At 39.9% G+C, this 21,617-nt stretch overlaps 1 protein-coding gene across 4 annotated transcripts in view; it reads right to left on the bottom strand.

Moving 5' to 3' along the window:
* The window catches only part of RPTOR (regulatory associated protein of MTOR complex 1), a 159,100-nt gene that overhangs the window by 97,979 nt on the left and 39,504 nt on the right, over window positions 1–21,617 (bottom strand). For all 4 annotated transcript variants that reach the window (XM_037403769.1, XM_037403776.1, XM_037403782.1 and 1 more), the window contains exons 4-6: window positions 16,491–16,649; window positions 9,814–9,960; window positions 2,435–2,610 (exon numbers count right to left, since the gene is read on the bottom strand). In XM_037403769.1, coding sequence (XP_037259666.1) covers window positions 2,435–2,610; window positions 9,814–9,960; window positions 16,491–16,649 — 482 coding nt within the window. The remainder of the gene's footprint in view (window positions 1–2,434; window positions 2,611–9,813; window positions 9,961–16,490; window positions 16,650–21,617) is intronic.

The raw sequence follows: 21,617 nt of genomic DNA, 5'->3' as shown, positions 1-21,617 counted from the left end.
CAAAACCCAAACCAAAACTCCTTTCTCAGTATATTACAAAACAAAACATTCCACCAAGAACCAAAAAAATGCTCTTACAGAGCCTCAGCATTTTCACTGTAAATATGCCACAAACTGTGAAATATGGTTCTGATAATTGCAAAGGAAGGAGAACCCTGAAGTCCCAATGCCAATAGCTTTCACTTCACTCTATGAAGCTTCAGTTTGCTAGAAACCAGTTAATCTTCGATAGGCATCAAAGCCCATGCTAGGCATTCTCACAGAGATTTACTGAATCAGTGAAAGCAACAGAAATTCAGTGGTGTCACTGTGTCCACACCGTGTTCATTTAACAGGCACAATAATGAGTTACTCAGAACAACTGCAAGCCTCAGTGTACCCACCCTGAAAAGCAACAGTTTCACTCTTCTTTCCACAGTAAGATACTGTTTTGGTGAAAACATTCTCCCTAAAACTTGAACTTAAACCTCCATTTGCTGAATCCTGTGTCATTTTATTTATTGGTTGTGGACTCCATTCAACAAGTTCAAAATTAAAAATTTTAAAAATTAAATTCTTAAAAACCACCATTTGTATTTATCAGGTTGCATCCATTGTCATCTGCTGCTAGCCTTGAGCTAATCAGGTGGAACATTCAGTTGTATTTCAAAGCCTTCCTCCACAGACAAAACCGGCAGAAATCTGAACTTCACATGTGGATAGCAGTGTTCCACATGACCAAAGGAGCTCCCTGCAACCCTGTTTTCCTAGTTATAAACCACAGTATTTCTCTCAGCTCCCCTGAAGGAATTTTGCCACATAGTAACTTTCTTTAGCTTTTAAAGAGCAGGATTTATGCGGAAGGATCTAGGAGAATTTTCAAACAGCAGGCAGAGTTCCGAGCCAGCCTACCGCTGCCACATCAGCATGACCAGCAAGGCAGCAAAGCCCCACACCAAGACAGTCACTTCACCAGAAGAGCTGTCACAGTAACAGCTATATTGGAAGTTCACCTCCTTTTTCCTTTCACCTGTCTCAGAAGGGAAGCACACATCATTCTCTCAGGATTAGATAGGATTAAATGTCTCTGGCTCAGTCCTGTTGCACACCTGCAAGTGCTCACTTGTGAGTGGTTAGTATAGCAACCAGACCAGTATTGCAGAAAAACAGCATGATGTTTCATTTGTACAACAGCAGAAGGAAAAAGCAAGCTTTAAAATCCTTTTCATCTATAAGAGGAGCACACACGTCCCTAATTCAGAGGTTTGCCATTCCTTGGCTGAAACCCTAGGCTAGCCTCCCATTATTTCAGACTCCTGGTCCATGACGCCTCCATCAGAAAAATTATTTTCTCCCTAGCTCTCTCAAAACCTAGCCTTGAAAATATTTCTAATGTCACTGAATCCCTGCTTTTCAAAATCATCCAAAACTTCTGCCAGTGTTTACAAGCTGTGACACTGTTCTGTGAGAAAATACCTTGTAAGCTCACAAAATCAAAAACGGGACAAAAAATTAAATGGATCTTGCACCGTCCCTCACACGAGCAAAAGGTATCAGTCAAAGGCACTATGTATCTAAAGCAGAACCTGGTCAAATTAACTCTGTCTATGGCTTACTTAAGTCAGAGAGAGTTTAAGAATCATACGTTATGACAAGTATCTCCAAAAGACAGCTAAGAACTCTTGAAGCTGTGGTGACTCAACTGCTTACCACTGCCTGCAACATCTATAGGCTTTCACCTGTTTTAATCTAGTCTAGCAAACGACCTGAAGTTTTTCATTCTGGACTACACATAACCTTGAGAGGATCGAGTGAAACATGCAGACAGGAGTGAATCAACAGAGCTATGTACTACCCAGGTGCACACGCCAGATTCCTCATGCCTTGTCCTCAACTGGCACCACAATTGTTCACGAACCTCTCTGCTGTTGGGTAAAAATACTGGTCTTCAAAAGCTTCTGCTATCTCTAGCAGTCTTTTATAACTTTATGCCTAATTAACTTAATATGTCATTCCCTAACATCTTTCTCTGGTTTATCGCTCAATTTCTTTCACTACAGCATTACTTAATGCTACTGTATTATTTACAGCAACTGCAATATTTGGAATATGATTTGTACAAAGGACAATTTACAAAAAGTTGTATTGCACTACATACTATTTCTGCTCTCTGAAGAAGCAGATATTTAATTCCCAGAACAGTAAATCCCTTAATCTGAGCAAACTTAGATATTGAGCTGGAATCTAAAATGTAATAAGTAGAAGATAACAATATTTTCACCTTTCTAGTTCTGATTAATAAAATGCTGTCCCAAATGCATAGTTCAAATCCTGTAATTCAATATTGCAGAGAAACTTTATGTTAGATTAAGCATTTGGATTAACAAATCTATCATTTCAACAAGCAAGCTACACAAACTACGCACTTGCCTTCAATAACAGGGAAGATACTCACCATCTCAGAGCAATTTTGATCGGTGTAGTAAGGCATGATGTGAAAAGGTCAGCTGGCAGATCAGGAATCATGGGTAGCAACTCATTGGCTTCACATGCTGCCAGCTGAATGCAGTTCTTCATCGAGGGTGGCAAAGGCATTTGAGCAAGTGGATGGTTTGGGTTAATTGCAGCCACCTGCAGAGATGGAGGAAATCACTCAGGTGGTGAACTCAGTACAGTTAATTTCTATACCATTGTGAAAATAACCAATGAAGAGATGTCAAAGTTCGATGGCACTCTGGATTTGTAGAAATTACAGCTATGGGAGCACCAGCCATAGTTTTAACTTACATATAATTAACAGTATTTCAGTGTATTTACCATAACAGTACACACACCAAAACCAGCAACTTGCAACAGACTGAACTGTGATCACCACTTCAGTCTTCAGTTCACATCTGCCAGCTTGGAATCAAGCACTGCAGAAGCAAGTTGGGCTGATTATTCTTTCTTTCACATTTAAGCAAAACCCATCCTTCCTGTGGCTCATAACCATTCACCACAGATGGCAGAATAGCTTCAAATGGAAAAACGCAATTCACTGGGCTATACTCAGCAGCATTTCCTGCCACGGAGCATAAAGATGGCTCTTGTTGGTAAGCCAGAAGAATAATGAACGCCCTGGGTTTCTCCCCATACACCTTTCTACTTCACTAGAGCAAAAATATCAGGCTGGAAAAAGGAAGAGAGAAAATTACCGCACATAAGCAGAGGGGCTCTCTTCGAACAAAAAAAAAAAAAAAAAAAAAAGAAAAAAAAAAAAGATGTGCACTGCCATCTGCAATGCAAATGTAAACATATCAGCAGATATAAGTTTTAATTAATGCTTTAGGAAAAGGGTTCAAGGTCCTCATACATGTTCCTCTGGATGGAAAAAACATGGTAATTTCTGCTGTAAGCAGTGAATGTTACACTGAAAAAAAACTCTAAAGGTCTTTGCATCTCAAGATCTAGAACTGCTCTAATATGACATCATTTTCCAAGCCTTGGTAAGTTTATATTTAATTGGGCATGACCACCTGTTTAAAACAGAACTGAGAGACATGTCAGTGCAGACTGCATGCTAGCCATGACCTGCTGGAGTGCACTGGTCCTACGGCATTTGTGCATCTGTAGACAAGAACCAGCTTTGCAGAAATGTTATTCAACTCTTTCATTCCACATATTGTAGATCAGTTTTCCAAAGGCAAGAAAGAATGGGAAACAGAGCAGACACTTACAGTAGCAGAGTCAGCACTTTCTTAAAATCTGGGTCAAGGCTGCTGTGAAAGAGTTAAGTTTCTAAGATTCTGACCTGCACTACAGCCATCAATTGTTCTGTCCAAACATCAGTCTATAAAGCAGAAATACTGTATATACCAATATTGTCATTTTTCAAAACCACAGTGATTTTCCCAATTAAAATTTTGATTAAGACTATGATTTTTGAGCCAAATAATTCACAGAATGAAAACCATAGATAATCTGCAGTGCCTTTCTGAAACAGGTAAACAAAATAAACACTTCAGCCACGCAAAATTTTGATCTATGGTACTCAAAGGTTCTTAAAGGAATAGGGGAAAGAAATGTAACACATGCGGTGTCTTCATTGCCCTTTCACGTAAGAAAGCAAAGACCCATCAAAGTGATCGATACGCTGTGTTACCAAAGTTAACAGAAGTACATTCTTTCAAAGACTAACACTTCAGACAGGGTTTTGGTTTTTTTTTGGTACCTCAGTAAGGTGATACATTTGACTAATAATCTCATTTTTACCATCTTTATACGTGAAAAATTCTGTGCATCTGAAGAGGAGATCCATTTGGTGTCTCACAAGGATCGATGGGGAACAGAATACTTGTGTTACAAAACGCAGAGCCTGGCACAGTCATTGTCCGGCAAAGTAACCTGATAAGCTATGCAGAAGTTTTAGATGATCTTGCACAAATTCTGCAACCCATTAAGTTTTTTGATTCTTTACACATTGTTTTTTTCCATTCTAATCCCAGAGGTGGCAGTGACATACTTTGGCTTTTTCAGATTGTCTGAATTAGCTAAGACTTGTCCTTGCTCTCAGATGAGCTGTGGTGCTTTCAGCAAAGATTTGTGCCATACTTTGGGTGGAAATGAACCTACCCTCAAGCCATCACTTGTCCTCTAGTGGTATTTATGTTCAATAAAACTTAAGCTGTATGCTACTAACAAAAAACCAACCAAACCAAACCAAAAAAACCCAAACAAACAAAAAAAAAGAGGGTAATTAAAATACTGAAAAGATGTTTTATTTGAGGAGAAAGGCATGAGAGAGTGTGGAAAAGAATTAGTTCTTCACAGATCTATAAATATAAGTCAGTCAAACTGCTTAGCTATGGCTATTCATTTCCTAAAGAAAGACTTGCCCTCTGGGCATCCTCATAAATGGGCTCTGTAGGTGGGAAGTACATTTAGATGGATTTTCTGCTTTCTGAATATTGTGAAATGCTGACGACTTGACATTTGTCATGGTCTGGTAGTGCCCCTTGGTTCTGACGGTGAAGTAGCTCATACTACAAGACCTGCTCAACTCTTGCCTTCTACACAGTAAGATGAACTAGAGCAGCTGTGACACATGCATTGTAAATATTTGTCCATTAAGGGATAAACTACTATCAACCATAAAATGAACATACAATACCAGCTAGTAATTACAGATCTTGTCAGATTTCTAGGGATAATGTAGCAAAACATTCTTTTACACGTAAGAGAAAGGAGGGGGAGGTGTGGTCAAGTAAAGCCCACTACGAACATTTATTTTTCCATCCTTAGAACATCCACTGAAGTCACTTTCTAGATTGCTTGGTTTCCTCATAAACGTAGCTTTTACTAGGGCAAGATACTGAGTAAGTAGAAGACTAAAGAAAGATTAAAACCCACAAAGTGGCAAAAGCATACTCACCCGCAACTGTAAGAATAGTAAAACTATGTAAAGTTACCACATGTGAAAGGTTATCAAAGTTATCAATATGTATTTATCTATAATCTTTAATTGTTTTTCTGAAATATGTCAACAATTTCTGTAAGCAATCAGTTAGGTGTAGACCTTGCAGCAGACCATAACTAACTCACAATTTCTTTCAACAGAAACAATCTGAAGGCATAGCGATGCATAATTTCCTGCGCAAGCTTTGTAAGTAAAAGATTCCTTAGTATCAATGGAGTATGTATTGTGTTACTTATTGTTATTTCAGGGCAACTGACAATACACACCTTTTCAGTCAAAATAATAGCGGTAATATTAATTTACTAATTATACTGAAATAAAATATCATTCCTGTAAGATTGTTGTAATTAATTTGTTCTGAAAAGAAATTGTAGCTGCCCAAGCTAAAAAGCACTCAGGTTTGCTACTTTGCAAGCCCTCCCTCTACCCAGAGGAAGAGCTAACAGATTTCCAAGTATTGCCACTTGTAATTAACAGAAACAATCTATATATTTTAAACCACTGTTACTGAAAACATTTATGTACCTATATAATTAGACTGAGAAACAAGGACGTGATAGAAAACCAAGCCTTTTTTGAATTAACGGACATGTTCAAGGTAAACCTGGCTGGAACTTGCCCCAAGACAGAAACTAGGAGTTGTTGTTTCAAGTGCTGACCAGACCTACCAGCTTCCCACAACTTCTGCTGTGAGAATCCTCTTCCCCTGTGGAAGACATTAAGGCAGCTACCGAAAAGGAGATGTTCCTCTCCCAGCAGATGGTGGATGAGAAAAATTCTCCCCCCAGACACGATGCTAATGCCAGCTAGCATTCTGCTGTGCTGTCATTAAGCTAATTTTTTGAGAACTAATGTTGAAGATGGAAAAATAAAAACTGTGAGTTCCTCAGCTCCCATAAGGACTGGTTAGTCATACACCCTGCTAGAAGGGAAAATGAACAGGCACTCCCACTGCAACACCGAACTCCTACCCAGACAAAGAACAAAGCAAGTTAGTATGCAGCTGTAAGGTATGCTGTTGAAAAATTCAAAAAAGTTGAAAAGCAGAAAGTTGTATCTCATGCAGCAAAGCACGTCTAGGAGCATCCAGCACCATCACTTCCACTCCACACACAAGCAGGGCTCAGAGCTCCAAGGCAGGCACAGCAAGGTGTTTTCTAACCAGGTAACCGCCTGCTCTGCAGATCCTTCCACTTGCCATTTTCTTACAGCGGCATGAGGTCCAGTGCCTGCCAGGCAGCCCTCTGCACCCTCTTTTGCCACCCGTATTCACACTGGCCTTAATGCCACCCTGCTTAGTGATGCCAAACAGGTCAATAACCAGGAAAGCAACAGCAGGATTTCCAGTTTCTAAAAGCTGGACCAGTTTCCAGGTCTGAAAAATGTCTTTTGGAAAACAATAGCCTTCTATTACTAATACCGGGCAAAACGAAAACAGGATCAAATGGAAAAAATTACTAATTTATCACACTTAATACTATGCCATGCCATCTCACACCACGTGATGTTGCTAAATGGATGCTTCTTATCTGCAAAATATGTACTTTTGTTTAGCTAGATATTAAACCAAACCCTTAACTTCCCATCCAGTTGACGATTCAAACAATTCACAGATAGTTCTCTGAAACAGTCAAGTTTCAACAGTCCAGGGAAACCCCCAGTCCTTCTATCAACAGCATTTAATTTAAAAGTCTGGAAACACAGTAACATATTAAGCATGGTGGGGACAGGCAGACTTTATTAGCTTAATTGCTGCCCTATAATTACATAATATAAAGCTATAATCAAATGACAAAATTACCTCCTCCTCTGCCCATTCCCCATCACACCAAAAACCAGTTACAGCTGAACTGGCTCTGGCATCTTCAGCCTTCACCCTCGCCTCCCTCAGAGAAGTAGTCATGCCAAAGATAAAAAATATTTTCAATGGCAATCTGTCCACCAGGATCAGATATGACAGATTCCTGCCTCTTACTGAAATTGATATACTTCTATCTACACAGATTTTCACTCACATTCACTACCCATACTTTATTAACAAAAGGCAAAAACAACAACAAAAAAAGAAATATTTACTATTCAAGTGCTGTTGTGGAGGCAGCTCTCTAAAGAAGACAATATACCATGCAGTGCTACATTATTTTTTCTCAGGTATCTTAGAGAAGTGTTAACTGCTTTTCTATCACCCCCAAGTTGTCATCAATTTGTGTGCTTCCTCTCTTTGGAGGCTGAACAAGACTGAGATTTTACATTAAGAAAGAGTACCAGCCCAAAATCCCAATATAATGGGGTTGCAAACATACCTATAAATACGTTATAATTAATTTTTCTGTTTCTGGTGGAACTACATATAATCTGATGGCACATGGCCAGTGCTCTGCACTATCCACAGAAAACAGAGACACACACCCCAAAAAACCCACCACCAAAACCAACCAGCCATGGCTTCCCTCAGCCTTCATTCAGTCAGATTAAGAGAAGAGCAAGCTCCTCTAATCTCCTTTCAGTAAGATGGGCTAACAATTATCTTGATCACTCTAGCACTGAGTACCAGTTCCAGCTTTACTTCACTTTTCATGAATTTGAACAATTCAATGATTTATAGTTTTCCAAATGAATTCTTGTCCATGCTTTGTATGACACTGTAAGCACCTTCCTAGCGCTGTTACCAAGTCTTCTGCTTTCTACTAGTAATAAGCAGTTATCTCAGTAAATCGTCAGTAGCTAATGAAATCTAAAGATACAGAAAGGAAAGATAACCTAGAAGCCTGAAAGTATTTTCATAATCAAATTAGCTCATAGTTTTAACCTGTGTTGCAAAGAGAAGAAATGCAAAAGCAGTTTTCCCACGTAACTTCACATATTTCACAGAATAATAAAAAAAAAAAAACAACAGAGGAAATGGAATTTAGTACTTTTGGTGAAATAAAGACTGACATGGTTACTTGAGCTCATCTTTCCCATTGTAACCAACCGCCCTTGTGTGCAGACAGTCCGGTTTGTCTCAGTTGCAGAGAGAAGCTTTTCCTGCACAAGCTTGCCCTCAGCAATTTATCTGTCTCACAGCAGAAACCAACAGACACCCCCGCGGCTGCCTGCCTTCCAAAACAGCTTCAAAGTCATTCTAGAACTCAGCAAGAGCCAAGGAAAAAAGGAAATTCATGAAGAAAGCAGGGAAAGGGAAGGTAAAGTTAGGCTGACTACAGAATGAGAAAACAAAACAAATCCAGAAGAGTGCATTGTATGAACAAGAGAGACCCTGAAAAAATATCATGATGAAAGTTGCAGGCTGATAGGAAAACTTGGAAAAGCAGAACAGAATGTGATCGCCAGACAGTTTCCTTGACTTAAAAAGATGGTAAGCTTCAAAAGGCATCTCTTGATCTGTGTCTGGCAGTTTTGTGTTCCGCCCAAGCCACAGATTTTGGGAAGTTTCTTATCTTTACAAAATGTGGCATTATCACCAGTTGAAGAGAAGGAATAATGAAAATAATCTACATATCTCAAGCTATTAGACTGTTTTCTCTCTGTAGAATGGAATTTCCACCTGCCAAAAGAGTCACCACTCCAAAAACTGGAATTTGGAATGTAAGGCATTATAGCTAGGGATACTGTTAATATCTACTTGAAGGTTGTATTGGTGACAGTCAGTTGCCTGATTAATTAATATTCCTTCCTTGATGTTGTTTTGGTTGGGTTTTTTTTATTATTTTAAATACAGTGTGAGAGTGTAAGAAGCTAACCTTTAAAAAAATGTGCTTTCTATGTAAGCTAAAGCTAGCAGGAATTTCTGGCAGTAGGGAGCCTTGCCAATCCAAGTTGCTGCACAAAGAATCCTGACTTACCTTCCACTTTGCATTTCAGATTTCCTTCAATAAATTTATTAGTAATTACATTTGCAACGGAAGACAGCTTTTCATTAGAAACACATTCAACTTAAGCACTCTGTGAAACTGAAACCACCAGTGACAATCCCGCTGTGAATCAGGTTTATTTTACTTTGTTTCACATTTTCACATACATTTCAACAGCACAAAACTCTAACTGCATTCAAATACATACCCAGATACTAGACTTTTGCAACTAAAATAAATATGTCTAGTTCACCTCTGCATTTGTCTCAGCAGAAAAGACCATTAGGGCACAAACTGATACTATTAACATTACCATTTAATTAGCACTTGTATTAAAAATTGTTCCAGGTTTAATAGGATCGCAAACTGAAGCAGAAAGACCAGAGTGGCAAAATTATTTGCAAATTAATTTGCCTTCCAACATAGTTTTAAACACATTTTTCAGCTGTATATAGCAAAGGAAGCTTAAATTTAACCCTGCAACACAAACACAAATGAAACCTTCGCAATAGACTGTGATCTCACCTCCAACTCTTGCTCCCTCTGTAGTGCAAATTGTTTGAATGACTTGACAATAAGGCCAGCATTAGAGCAATCATAGACGAAAATGGAAGGACTGCCCATCCAAGTCTGCAGGTCATATATGGAGAGAGGAATATACTGAGTATAGTTCTGTAACAAGAAAAAAACCACACAGAGTTATAAAGAGACAGAAGCAACAGAACTTTCCTGGGTGAGATAATAAAATGCCCACCAAAAAAGATCCCAATTCTGAAAATCAAGCCTAGATTGAACATTGGCATACTAATCAATACAAATACCAATCAACATCTACTAATAATGAGGACTATGAACCCAACTCCAACACAAATGACAAGTAGATTTTATTGTGGTATTGCTTGAAACACTAAACCCTAAACTAAAATTCTAAAACTCAGCAGTGCTTTGATATGTGCTAACAACCCCAAAGTCCAATTTTATCTCAAATTTCTGCAGCACTGATAAAGGATGTGAACCAGCTGTCTTCAATTTAACATCAAACGTCTGCAACTGAAAACTCCACCAATAAATCAAGATTGATAATTAAGACTATGTGGCCCATCAGCAGCTACCCCATCTTAGTTTAACGAGATGCTTCATGATTTTATGACAGCCTTTAACTTCTGTGCAACTTTCAAAATTATCCACTAAAATTAAAACCAACAAACCCTGCCTTCAACAAAGTGAGGTACCAACAATTCAGTTTCTGTAGATATGAAGTATTTTGTTCCTTGCCTTCTACCTTAACACCCCCAGATAACTGGAGGCAAGAGCTTCTTCAAATCCAAGGAGGATCAAAAAACAGACATTTAAAATTAGCTGTGAAGGGCCACCCCCTAAACTAAGTAGCAGAACTGAAAATACAAACCAAAGCCGATTTCTGCCATTTAAGTCTGCAAAGAGTCACTACCAAGCAGACAGTGGCTGACTGCATAACCCTTCCCATCTGCAGCCAGAGGGCAACCTCCTCGTGTCCACCCAAAATCTCCCGTAAAAGCTGTGATGTTCCTATTAACATCAGCAGAATGATGGATGGGATCATAACTCCCATTTAAATTCAATAGACTTAAAATAGCTGTAATAAAACCAGTAAACTTTTACAAAAAACAGATTTTCAAGGACACGTATCAGCATATATAAAGGCAGAAGTGATCATAAACCATATGTTAGATAAGGTAGGAAATAGTAAGTCATTTCAAAATTCAGTTTTGCCCATATATAAAAGTTTAGGCTGCTTCATTAAAATTAATAGGAAAAACTGTTTATAAAAATCAAAGTTTTAGGGAGTTACGAGCTTTGCAAATTGTTGCAGGATGGAGCGATACATGAACAACTAACCCTTGGCCCAGACCTTTTTTAGGGACATCACTCAGTTCAAGCATATTCCAACTGCAGTAAGTTACATATAAAAAAACCTGCTCTGACACATATAATGAACAAGATTTTATGGGCATGCATTGTTTTAACTTTATAATACATACTGCTACAGTCAAGATTGGATTATAGCTCTGATTAATACTGTGCTATTTCCAACCAGAATTTTATGTTCCAACTTTACGTGGAGGGGTCATATATAATTTATCAAATTTGCTAATGATATGTAAATGAGACAGTTTGAAGAAGAAAGGGGTGTTAAATAATAGTTTTCTAGCATGGTTGCTCAGAGTGATCTTTTGATGCTTGCTCATCTTGCCTCTGCCGTGCTGGGGCTGTGAGTATGAAAGAACCTGTCCATATGTTTTGTTTTCTCAGTATTGTCTTTGGTTTTTAGCAAGAAAGTTTCTGCTCGGTTAACACAGCTCCCGCCATCTCTCTGTGATTCTTTAAAGGAGTGACACAACAAACAACTAAACTAGAAACTGATTTTGAACAGATTTCACAACCAATTGCTTAACAAACAACTCATATTTAAAAAAACCCAAACACATTCTTCAGGTTTTGCAGAGAAGTTCCCCAGAACTTCAGAATTAACATGTTTGATTGATTTTTACCTTTTTGAAACCACATGGTGATTTTCTCAGAAAACAGTAGCAAGCAAAACTAGGAAGACTGCTGCTTATTAATACAGCAGCGCTCACAATAAATATACAAAAAGCATGTTGTTGCATCTTCAAATTCTCGCAAAACACCAGATAATGCCAAATTAACCTGTTCACACGGTCTGTCTCAACCCTTCCTTTGTACACCAATGCTGCACAGCAAGGCAGAGCAGGAAGCCTACAGTAAAATAACGTACAATTCCGTAAGTCAGTACTGGCTTGTAAGGCCCGTCAACAAGAGCAGCCAGTTAAAGCAAGCAGCCACGGCCACCTACAACAGCACGAAGAACTCCAGCTTCTGGCCCTTATTTGGTCAAATGGAGAATGTTCCAACAGAGCTGCGGACAGGATGAGTGATAAAAGGACTTGATACGAACAGAATGATAATGCACATTTTGTGTTTCGTATTCTCACATCAGCAGCAGAATTTGCTTCCGAAATGCACACATTTCACATCTTTCTGTACAACAATAAAGACATAACAGACCCAGGAAAATGGCATTTTCAAAATAATCGTTCTTTCCAAAGCATGGTGCAATTTCTCCTTCCGTTTCCTATCAAAGATGAAACACTGCTTGAAGAGTATTCTCTAGAGAGATTTCTGTAAAGCTAAAAAGCTTCCTCAGAAGGTTGCTGTGTTCAGCTTCTGTCCTGGGATTTCTGAACTTCACGGAATCCATCAGAAATCTCGGAAAATGAACCTTGTGGCAATGAACCTACAGGAATCCATCCACAGTTCTTTCTACAAATCTTATTATCTCTCTAACAGAAAGTGCTCAGGAACGTTTTGTTGAGCTGCAAAGCAAAAATTAACAAACTAAACCACTATAAATTCCCTGACATGCTGCCTTGGAGCAGCACTGCATTCACTGGGCAGCTATGATTAAAAGCTAGGGGAAAAAAAATTACAACTAAAAATACTTTCTGCCTCCCTTAATGCTGTCTCTGACCCCACGGAGTTACGGAGCTGGAGGAAGGGCATGGGGAAGAGGAGCAGGCACCTCACGCTGTGCTGCAAGGCAACGCAGCCAGAGACAGTCCTTGCTACAGTCTCCTTTTTTACAAAGTGTATATAGAAGGTCAGGTTTAAATTCCAGTAAAATTAATGCAGATGAGTATCCGCTTATTTATTTACTACTGTCCTCTTCAACTGTCAAGCTGGATTAAATATCAGAAGGAAAGGCCTGCTTCATAGGTGAACACTGAAAGGTGAAGGTAACCAGAGGTATTTATACTACAGCAAGCACAACTTGCCAAAATCTATAAAAGTTAAACTCGAGGAAAACCTGTCTGTAGGAGAGAGACAAGGCAGGCTTGGTTTTTAAATACCAAGCTGGTTTAGCTACTAGCTTTCCAAGCGCCTTATCCAAATCACACCACACTACTTCCCCTTTCACACGCTCCTCCGGCAGCATTTGAACCCTGTTAACTGAACAAAGTGGCCGAGATGTGCAGCTGAAGTGCATCATGCCATGTGCTACTTCCTGAAGGTTTTATCTTTTTAATCTACACATCAAAATATACCATCCTTCATCTCACCTGCATACGCTACTGCCACGCAAGGAAGTCTTCTTACAGTGCAGAGGTCAGCTGCAAATTCAGGGGTCTCCCCCCAGCAGGGCAGGGGGACAATGCTTGGGCAGCACCAACCCTGCCATCACGGAACCAGAGCAGGGGTACCCAGCTAGGTGTTCCTGGGATGCCTTCAAGAATACATCAGTCCATCTGCCAGGCCCTTTGTCAATTAATTCAATCAGCTACATAAGCAGACAGTTTTTCAGAGGAGCAGATAATAAAGCATATGAGAGAAGCATTCTCCTTATAATTACCATTTTAAAAACATCAGTTCAGACAGAGCACCAACTGTGCAAGGGCAGAGGTCTAAATTAATTTTAAAATAACAACTCCTGAGAAATTAAGGGGAAGATATTAATGAAGATCTAACACTATGAACTTTCTCCAGCATCATTACAATGTGCTCCTACACCACTGCCTCTGTTTGCTGTCTCCGATAGCTTGCTGGCACACGCTGGGAGATTTAAATAATCTGTGGTGCTACAGGAGAGATGCTCATGAACAGCCACGTCCTTTTCGCCCAGCCGCAGCATACCTCCTCCAACCCCAAACAAAGAATTGCTTGGGATATTCTGACAACACTGTGACACTCTTGGCACCACACGCTTCACAAAGAGCTGAAAGCCACCACCTCTCACAAAACACAAGTAACAAACCAACCTAAGTGTTGTGACAGCAGAAGCAGATTTCCAAAGATGGCTGGTTGTTACAGGGGGCATGGGTGAAAAAGAAAAATCTGAACAGGTACCAAGTCCTTCCAGGCTCTCCAATAGTCGCTACCAACAGCACTGCAAAGCTGCTTCACTTCTCCTCCCCTCCCAGGAAGCCGGCAGAGAGGAAGAGGCACTGGGTCTGCCAGCCTGCGCACCCCAGAAAGCTCTGGCAGCCCGTGCTGCGTGCAGGCTGGGCTGCAGGAGCGCAGGGAAGCGCCGGCTGCTCAAACGCAGTGGGAGAAGTCCTCTCTGCCACCACCTCCGTCATCAGCCCCGTAATGGCTGCACCCCAATTTTATGGGAGAAAAAAAAAGGGAAAGGAAGAATGAGCACCTACACACCGAGAACAAAAGCATATTGAAGTATTTGATAGACTCTTAAAATGCCATTGTTGTCTCCTCTCCTTGAAGTGAAACAGATGTCAACACCCCCTGTCTGCCCCCGCTGCCCCCTGCTCCCCTGCAGTCCCACACCAAACCCTCGCTCGAGCCTGATGAGCCTCACCAGAACCACATGCCCTGGGGAACAGGAGAAAGATACTCAACCTCACCCCACGGGAAGTCACCATAAATCCAAAAAAAATTCATTTGCTTTGCCAAACACAGGTCAGCCTGTATCCACAAGCAAGGCCTGTTTCATTCTTTTTGGCCTTTCACTGGGACGATCTCAAGGTCCCTTTCAGCTCTGCCTTCATGCTCTTATAACCAAGAATTCAAATGCATGCATGGGCATCTTAAATCTAATTTTAAAATGTCAGCACAGTCAAATTTCAGTACCTCTACTATTTCAATTCAAGAGGGCTATAATACGGAGTCTCATCAGGCCTTCTGCTTAGATGTGAGACTGAATTCCTTTGGACTGATTTCTAAACACTGCTGATCTTTTTTCCCCCTCCAGTATTTCCTTAAACTTAATCCTTTGCTTGAAAGAAAACTTCCACTCCTGATTGTTTCTTTCTTAAAAAAGCCAGTATTTGGTAACATGGTGCAAAAATTACTAAGTTTCAACTTTCCCCTTTTTTTGAAGTTGAAGAATTCAACTTCTGGGACAATTTTTTTTCCCCACTATCTGTAAGGTAAGTCAGAGACACCTCAGCTCCTAATGACCAGTAGCACCCACACCACGTTACCCCAGCTGATACTGCAGGCAAACTGGCAAATACCCAGTAAGCTCCTAATAACGCATCTGGCACAACGCACAACTTCTTCATTGAGCAGTAATTTCCTCTTCTTCCATGTGTAACACATTCTGCCCAGCATTCTTTCTGGCTTAATTATTACCCATTGGCTGTTAAGTAAGAAGAAGGTCACTCCTACTTATTTTTAAACACCAAATTCAGCATCAAAATTAATTAGTATTCAGACCAATTGTTTATTAGTCTGAATACTAATCAAGTCTCCAATACGTACCAGAATAAAGTGATGCCCTCTTGCACTTTCTCCCTTTCCCTTCCACTCTGCTCTTTCAAACTACCAGTGAACAATCATTCAATTATAAAAATAATACATGTGAAGTATGAGAAAAGAAGCTCAATAAGCCCCCCCCCCCAAAATAGGAGTGTATCCATAATAATGAATGCAAGTCTTATGTCAGCTGAATGTACTATTCAGCAGTATCTCTCAATTTCCTAAGACTCCATTCTAAATCAGTTACCCTTAAAAGACACTAAATAGCTTAACTAAAGGGAAAGCAAAGTACATTTAGGTCACACTTGGAATCACTCGAAGGGCACTGCATGTGATCTACATAGCTGTACAAACCATAGCTAAGCAGGAGTAACAAAAATCTTTTTAAAAAATAAAATATACCTATTATATTATACTCAGAGGCTCTTCAGTACTCTGCTGTGGAAGCAGAACTAGCCATATGGTTTATTGTCCTCATACAGTATCTCTAGGTAGTTTGATCAGTGACTGTTCAGAGTCAGTAGACAGTTGAAGCATAAACTTCATGGTAAGAACTTAATAATCAGTCAGTGACATACAGCAGCACAGGCAAGCCCGCTGGGGAGCCTCCCGACAGAGCTGGCATGCTACCTCTGAAAAGTAAACAAAGCAAGTGGAAGTAGCTAGCTTTTCAGTGTTTTGCAAATGAGCTTTAGTGCATCTGAGAGAAGACCCTCCTGCCCTGCTGGGAGGTGAGGGACAACCTCTTTGGTCTCAGAGAACTTCAAGAACATGAAGCAAGCAAGCAGCTGTCAGCAGGGAACCAAACAAATACCTGTGAACCCATTTTAAACCCTGAAAATACAGTTGTGCTCTAACAGAACACGTCAATAATTTACACAGCAGTGAAAAAGATTCAGCTGTTCAGCAGTGCTTCGCAAAGACGTTACCTTATTGAAGACCCAGATCTCCCCATTTACTGTTGGCCTGGGGACACCATGTCCGTTGTAGTGGAAAAGTACCCGCTCTTCCTTGGCATTTCGACGCAAAGATGTGCAGAGTTTCTTAACTTCATCCACCGTAGGATCAAGACTCTGCTTGTACCTTGCCTAGATAAAAGGTAAGACAATCATTTTAAGCATAGAAACAAATCTACTTAAGATGCAGGCACCTAGTTAAGTCAGAAGCATGTATATAAACGGGTTACTTCAGAAAAAGAAAACACAAAATATTTACTGTAGAGCTAAATAAACAAAATCTGTCTGGTGTGTGGGACTGCACATACACATACAGTAACAACTCAGGTTTGAGTGAGTTTATTGCATCTCTGAACTCCATTAGGTTTCACTCGGGGATTATTGACATTCTAAAAGCCTTAGGAAGGTCAAATATGTTTTCAACATTAGCCAGCCTCAAAAATTACCCCGCACAATTCTCTTGATCCTCAAATTCATAGCCTGTACATCTCCCACTGAACAAAATTCCTTCTTAACAACAGAAAATTGTATAAATCACATGTTCTGTAAACCTCAAATCTCATTCTGAAATGCCTCTCCCCTCCCATCAGGAAAAGGGACACAGCTCTTGCCTCAAGTCTTAAAAGGAACAAGAGTACCAGACCGAAGGCTAGGGAAGAAGTTCAGACAGCTGTCCCTTCATGGAGTGAGAATAGCAGCAGCCTCATTCTCTTCCTCAGCCCCAACTAGTTAGCTCCCCTTTTACTAATAAGACAGATATAAAAGAAACCTGCCCAACACACCAGCAAGCATGCTAAACCTAGATGGAGCCTTGCCTTTTCCAGATGGACCCACAGCAGATACAGTGAAAAATTTTACAGCAAAGAGCTTCTCTTCAAAAAGAAGCACCGCCAATTTCTTGCAGCTATACTACATTCACCACAGGCGTACTCATTTTCAGTAACGAGTTTACTTTGAACTTGTAGATCTCTCCATCCCAGCAACTCATCATCACTACTGGTTCCATCAGACCAGAACAGAAATGTAACTATGGGTCAACAGTTTTGTCTGCTCTTCACATGTAAGGGTCAGAGAGAAGACCGCACTAAATGTACAGCTGTTTTAAAAGTAAATACTAAAAGTAACACTAAAAGTAGACTTCCAGATACTAGATGACTACAGAAACCTACAGAATTACAGAAAAATTAATACATGTGCAAAAAGCGAGTACATGACAATTTCATTCAACATCCAGTGATAGACAAAAACGGGGAAAAATCAAAGCAAACTAGCATAACACTAACATACTTTAAGTTAACTTACTAACTATTAGCAGTTAAGATCAGGCACCAGGTTACCCAGACACTACTGCACCCCCCAGCCTAAAGAAGAGTTATGAATATAACTATATTTCATAACTTCACCTCAACCAGCTTACACTTTTAAGTAACACCACTATCAAGATAAAAGTGCACAAAAGTCCCAGGAATTTGATATTCACGCAGCTGGGTAAAAAGAAGGAAAGTTGATTGAGAGCCCTTGGCAACCAGCCCTTGCTTTAGAAAAATTTTATATTCAATATCATCACAGCTTTGGCTGTAGGTACTACATTATCATTCCTAGCTATACAACTCTACAAGCATATAAATCAGAGCACATTTCTGTGTTGGAGAAAAAAAGAAAACAAACCGTTAAACCCTCAATACTTTGAAAACATTTTTACTCCACTAAGTTCATGATGCCTATGTAGTAGCTAGTTTGTCATACTCAAACGTGCATTTTCTTGAAGGCCAAATAATAACAAAAAGTCTTTCAACTGTCCTTTGAAAGACAAAAGCCTGTTTCTTCCTCTCTTCTCCAGAACTGCAGAGAGAGACTGAGAATCCAGAATCACAAGGGCTTAAAAAAATTGAAGTCAATATATTGAAATAAAGAACCAAGTTTAAGAGCAGGACAACTGCATGCCTCTACAAATATCTGCTGTTGAAAGCCTGTTTACAAACTAGATTGAGGTCTCAGAAGTTTGGGCTTTTTAGGTTTTCTTCTATGACAGGCAAAGATAAGAAAGTCTTAAAATGACATAGTAAAAGAGGATGAAGCACTTCTATATAAAAATGGTTTGCTTATCTATGAAGCTTGAAAAACAGATATCATGCTGCTCAATTAACATTCAGCATCTCAAGCCAATAGGCAAGACAGATACAAGGAATGGCATCATTTACATGATTACAACAATGAAGCAAAGCAAGTGAAAAGGAGAAAAAAATATTAAGAAAGAACCAACGATCTGACACACTCATCCTTTTTGGGAACTTGCGCATTAAGTAAAGATAAGAGGCTATATTGATCTTAACACAGAACCCCCCACACCTTTTTCTCTCTCCTTTCAGTGTTGTTATGAAGGTGCTGATTTGCAAAAATGTGCACCGTAATTACATTCTGCCTGCTGGCATCTTTACAAGATACTATAACCAGAGTGGTTGGTAATTTTTTCAGCTCCTTTTTTTCAGAGGAGAACACACTCATCTGAACAATTCTCACGTCCTTTCAGCATAAATATTAAATACAACTCGCAATTAATGGAGGTGAACTCATACTCTAAAACTAAAGCATGTAGACCTAAAGATCCAAACTGTAAACATATCATTTGCACACTAAGAAACACAAGGCTGAGAAGAATAAAAAGGACAGAAGGGAGCCTGTAAATATGCCAACAGTCTTAGTCCTACCTGTAAGCTCAGGACTTTCAGGCATGTGTTTATTACACATCATTCATGCGCATATAAGAAACAGGCATCTGAGTAACAGACTAGACCAGGTGGTGTCTTTTTTTCTTCTTTCCCCCCTCGCTCCCCCTAAAAAGACTTTCTTCATTGGTATGCAAAAAACTCCAGGAAAGTAAATACAGTTGTTACAAGACATGTTGTGCATCTGACTGGGGTATGGGGAGTTAGTGGTGGGGGAAGAGGAGGAGCTTACTGGTTTATGTGATGTTCTGTGGGACAGAGTGTTATCTTTAATAACTGTTAAAAACCAATAAGGCCTCCTTCCAGAACAGAATTACAGAAACAGAAGGTCTTCAAGAAGGACATAGAGAAACAGCATAAAAACCTTGCTAAGCCATGGGCTGCCACTCCTACCCAGCAGCAGAAAGCACACTACTGATGACCAGCTCTACAGTGTCCCATCACGCTCATCACGGCTGACACCCAGATGAGCTGAAGTCCAGGAGGATTCACCAATTCAACAATTTTATCTTTCCTTTTACAGTATGAAGAAGCATTTTTTAAACACAGGTTTAGTTCTCATATGAGCTCTTTGCACTTTAGCATCACCACCCTTTTGATGAATAGTTTCCTTTCGTCACCCTCCTTTATTTTCTTCCATCATTGTTCATTTGTCTTCCCTGGCAGCACGCTGTATTCCTTCCCTTCCATTTCCAGACAGATCCTTTCAAGCAGCAGTTAGCACAAAAGGTAACAGAGCTCCTAACCGAAACCCTCAAAAGGTCTGCTGGGCTTAACCTCAGAAGCTTCTGTTGAAATCACACGGACACAAACAAGGCTTTATGTTTTGTTTTCCCTTTGGTTTCATGAGCTATTGACCAGTTTCGGATTGTTACTGCATCTGAAGACCATGCTGGCCTTCCCTGCCTTCTATTATGTGTTGATGACTGATATTTTATGGTGTTTGGCAAGAAGTCTGTGTTTCCTGATGCAATTATCAGACAAGACAATCTAGACTTTGATTCCTCTGCAGATGATGCCCAGCTGTATCTGTTGCTCCCAGCTGATGTTGCAATTGTAGCATTAGAACTGTCAAAAAAGCCTGACCAGAGCATGATGGACAAGCATGAAAGTGCTGATGGTGATGTCAGCTGGCTTTTTGGTGTGAATTTGATTTTCTGATCACCTCAGTGTCTCACTGAAGAGCTCCTGTCAAAAGCAGTAACTTTGTGGCAGCCTGACCCAGACCATCGTCATTATTCTGCTCACACAGGCAAAATTAAAAGTTTTGCTTGTTTATGTAATATTGCCACACATTTTATGAAATACACTCATTGGTTCATCCAACCTTTTTTCCTGTATACTTGTTTAAAAATACAGTTATTATGTTAATTTTAAGACATTTCAATTTTCAGTGTGCCAGAAACTTCTGGATTGACAAAACAGTGTATTGACAAACTTGCAGGAAACAGGAGGAGTTTCAGTCGACAAGAGTTCTGGCACCCAGAACAGGAAAAGAAAACAGTTTGGGGCTGAATACCAAATGTATTAGTCAGATGTTTTTGCTGTAGACATTAGCATTAACCATGCTTAACGCTGAAATGTAAAGTGAGACAGTTTTACTCTAAAGCAGTTATGCTGATTGCCTATTGACATGCTCCCTCAGAATTACTTTCCAAATTATTTCCAAATTTCCTATCACAATAAAATCAAAGCGATCAACTTTAATAGAGAAAATGGGGATTCTCTAAAGATGCAATCTATCAAAACCGTATCATCTTCTTCCTCAAGACAAGTGCAACATTCTGGCTATATGGTTTTGAAACTGTTACGAGGATCTATACCGGCTCAGTGTCATTGTCACCAGGATGAGTGAGCAAGGTCCAAGGGAGCCAGCAGTGCAGGGCTGGCACTACCGGTGTAACAAGCAGGGCTGGGAGAACAAACACCAGAGGAAAACAGTCAGTGGGCAAATAAAGCCGAGTTACAGCTGAATTAGTCAGCTCCTAACCCAGCCTCACCAGAGGGGCTGTGCTGGCGACACCAGGGCTCCAACACAAAAAGCAGCAGCAATAAAGCACAGACATTGTCCCATTTGTTTCAGGAGGGATTTCTTTCTTTCAAAGGATAAATAAAACACCCACATGATTACTGATTAGCAGGTGATAGCAGTAACCTCTCCAAGACAAGTCTGTCTGGAGGGGGAAAACCAATTCACTGTGTTCATCAACTTCTATCCCACTGGGAAATGTCAGTATGTATTGGCTACATAAAGTATTTCCCACAGTTCTGTGGATTTTGCGTTTAAATTACTGGCTGTGCTTTGGAAACATCACCTAATGACAGGTTTTTTCTTTTACTTCAAATGGGGCCAAAACATAACTCAACGGGGAAA

Source organism: Falco rusticolus, chromosome 1, assembly GCF_015220075.1.
Source record: "Falco rusticolus isolate bFalRus1 chromosome 1, bFalRus1.pri, whole genome shotgun sequence".
Lineage (NCBI taxonomy): Eukaryota > Metazoa > Chordata > Aves > Falconiformes > Falconidae > Falco > Falco rusticolus.
The sequence above is the reverse complement of the archived record's forward strand: the minus strand, read 5'-3'. Positions and strand labels throughout refer to the sequence as shown.